General features: G+C 41.5%; 1 gene segment (V, D, J or C); it reads right to left on the bottom strand.

The window, feature by feature from the left end:
• Positions 1-1,165: 1,165 nt before the first annotated feature.
• On the bottom strand, positions 1,166-1,808 carry LOC126084634 (T cell receptor alpha variable 16-like). The segment is given in 2 exon segments: positions 1,166-1,537; positions 1,653-1,808. Coding segments are annotated over 2 exon segments (465 nt in total).
• Positions 1,809-3,471: the final 1,663 nt, after the last annotated feature.

Genomic DNA, 3,471 nt, shown 5'->3' with positions numbered 1-3,471 from the left:
TGTCTTTGGCACTTCAGCAAACTTCTCCACCATCCAGCAGGCTATGGCCACACACTCCCCACTGAGGTCTGAATCATAGCCTTGGCAGAAGGAGGGTGCTTATTCTAAGTGTTCCTTTCTTGGGAACTGTGACTTAGTCCTAGGATAAGAGCTTCTCCTACATGTGTTATTCTTATATTCTTTAGAGTTCACTTTACACCCTACTCGTTAATCCCCTGTTATTTAGCAATTCTTTATTTTAAACTTTCCTTGTTCTAATTGCAGTGGCTTTTTCCTCTTGAGTGGTCCCTGATTAAGATAGTAGGAGTCCATGAAGTGCATGAGGAGAGGAAAGAGCATTGATGGAGGAAAACTCCCACTGCCGTTGAGTCGATTCTGACTCATAGTGACACTATGGGACAGAGCAGAACTGCCCTATAGAGTTAGCAATCACAAATCATGAAACACTACCATTCTTTTAAGAAACTACTTAGCTATGACATGATGAACGCATGTGGGGGTGGTATGGAGTGGCATAGGAATTAGGGGAAATGTAACAGCACCACCTAAGTCTGAATAATCCTTCTTAGCCAAGAGAAGAATGTATTTTAGGCCATGCTATATAGTTTTTGGGGAAACCCTGATGGCGTAGTGGTTAAGTGCTACAGCTGCCAACCAAAGGGTCTGCAGTTCGAATCCACCAGGCACTCCTTGGAAACTCTATGGGGCAGTTCTACCCTGTCCTATAGGGTCGCTATGAGTCAAACTCGACTTGATAGCACTGGGTTTGGTTTTTTGGATATAGTTTTTGGAGCCTTGGTGGTACAGTGGTTAAGAGGCTGGCTGCTAACCAAAAGTCTTCAGTTTGAATCCACCAGCCACTCCTTAGAAACCCTATGAGGCAGTTCTACTCTGTTCTATAGGGTTTCTATGAGTCAGAGCCAACTTGACAGCAACTAACAACAGCAATAATAACATACATTTTTTATTTCAAAAGTATTGGTTGTCAGGTACAGGGTAAATATACTTAGTATTTTTTTTTTACATACTCTTACTTTAAGTGGAGCTGGTAATAAGAATTCTCTTCCACAAATTTTTCAGGTTAATGGATAGCTAAACTGATAACTGAAAAATATTGTATCTAAGAGGTAAACTCAGTGTCAGCCTATAGAGAAGGATTGCCCCACAGTGGCTAGATAGATACCTTACAAAAAATAATGTTTGTAACCCCTAGAGGGTTTGTGCTTTGCTTCCCATGCAAAATTAGTCACTGTGCCATCCAGAGCACAGTAATACATAGCTGAGTCTTCCTCTTGAGCGGATTGTTTCTTCAGATGGAAGGTCATCTTGCCTTTATCAAGGTCAGTCGTAAAGCCTTTGATGCTGTTCCCTGTGATGTGTCTCAGAAGTAACTGGAGTCCTTTCTTGGGATACTGGACATACCAGGAGAGAACAGGACTCCCAGAATATGAGTAGTTGCACTTCATTTGCACTGGGGTGCCTTCAAACACAAAGATGTGGTCCTTAGGCTGAGTCACTGTCTGGGGCCTTGTTCCTCCTGTAACATCAATTCTGGATCAGGGAGAGCCTTAAACACTGAGAAGAATATTTCCATAAACTTATTCAAAATCAGAGGACCATAGGGAGTAGGAATAAAATGAGACTTTACTCACTGAGTGTGAAGACCATCAGAAGCACTGAGATGAGGATAAGCTTCATGTCCAAGCTGTGGGAAAACAGAAGGCTTTTTTCTGGAGCTTTTTTCTGGAAACAATTCAGCCACATGGACACTCTGACACAGTGGTGGGTTTACCCAGCACATAAATTAAAAAGCCCTTCTTCAAAGGGCCTGGTTGCTTTCTGTTCCTTGTTCCCCTATTTACAAAGCTCAATTTGTGTAGCACTTCCCTCTAGGGGCCAAATCTGATACTGCAGGTAATTCCAAGCTTCATGTATCGTTCAGATTCTCTTTTTAAAAGAGAAATAAGGAGGGATTTCCTCCACAGTTAATGAGATAAAGTGTTGTTGTTATTAGGTGCCATCCAGTCAGTTCTGACTCAAAGTGACACTATGTACAACAGAACAGAATACTGCCCAGTCCTGTACCATCCTTACAGTCATCACTATGTTTTAGCCCATTGTTGCAGCCATTTCCTCCAGGGTTTTCCTTTTTTCTACAAGATTTTTGAAAAATAGGCCATAAACAAAGGAACAATCACTTGCCCTAGCAAGAGGGGGATCTAGACAGATGGTAGCCTGAATATGTCTCTGATGCCCTGTCCTTAGCCAAGGAGCTTCTGTGGCCACCAGCCAGGCTATGCCCAGAGAGGCCAAGTGAAGTATCTTCTTATTTTGGAGTCGTATATAAATCTCAGATTAAATAGCAAGGAGTTCCAGGATAAAGAGCAGAAAACTATGGGTCATGAAGAGAGCTTAGCCTTAGGAAATTAATGGACCTGGGTGATGGGCTGGAAGAAGGAAAACGCTAATTCTTTTGAGAATGTTTCTTCTCTGGCAGGCCCCCAAATAGTTGAGAAGAAAGTAATAGGTATGCTGAGCCCCATTTGTCCGTAAATGAAGGACAGCATAAGGAGATCAGGGAGCAAAGAGAATTCCTTCTAGTTTTTCATCAGATACTGACATTGCTGCTATTAATACTCTGCTGACTGCTACATTGCTGACCACAGACACAGAAATATCTAGGCTTTTCACCCTTACAGGATTACCTTCTCTTAAGGTGCCCCAGTAATCAGATATGTCAGGAGGGGAGCGAAAAACAGGAAAGAGGCCAGAGAGAGATAGGGCCTCATCTTGGTCAGGTGTACCCTTAAGAGTTATCAGGGTCAGTGCCCCAATTTTCTTAACCAGAAATTAGGGCACATAGTTTGGAAAGTGATTAAGAATCCAATTATGAGAAAAAATTCATTTATTCATCACAAAGAAAGAATATTTGATTGAATGCACTATTTATTTAATCTTCTTAAAGAAGTAAATGAAATTAGAATTCTGTAAGCCTAAGACATACAGTCATCGTGAACACATAAAATGTCTCCAACAAGACTCTGGTTGATAGATAAAGAAATAGGACATGCACGTGATGGCCACCCGGACCTCATTTCCATTTCCCCTTTTCTCTTTTCTAACCCCTCCTCTTACTCTGCAGGCCCATATGGCCAATCCTGCTCTGTGAACATGAGGTGTAGGCCACATTTTGAAATTGAGATAAACATGTCCTCTTTTTATTCTCCAAAATCTCTCCTTTCCTTTCTGTTCTCTCCTCTCTCTACATATGTTTTCTTTCTTTTTTTCTCTCATTTCTTTTTCTTATCTCCCTTTTTTCTGTTTTTCTAGTCTCAGAAGGTTTGAAAGAAGGTTGTTGTTGTGGTTGTTGTTAGGTGCCATCAAGTTGGACACAACTTATAGTGACCCTATGTACCACAGAACAAAACACTGCCTGGTCCTGTGCCATCCTTGTAATCATTGTTATGCTTA

Source organism: Elephas maximus, chromosome 10, assembly GCF_024166365.1.
Source record: "Elephas maximus indicus isolate mEleMax1 chromosome 10, mEleMax1 primary haplotype, whole genome shotgun sequence".
Lineage (NCBI taxonomy): Eukaryota > Metazoa > Chordata > Mammalia > Proboscidea > Elephantidae > Elephas > Elephas maximus.
This window is presented reverse-complemented; position numbering and strand designations above follow the sequence as displayed.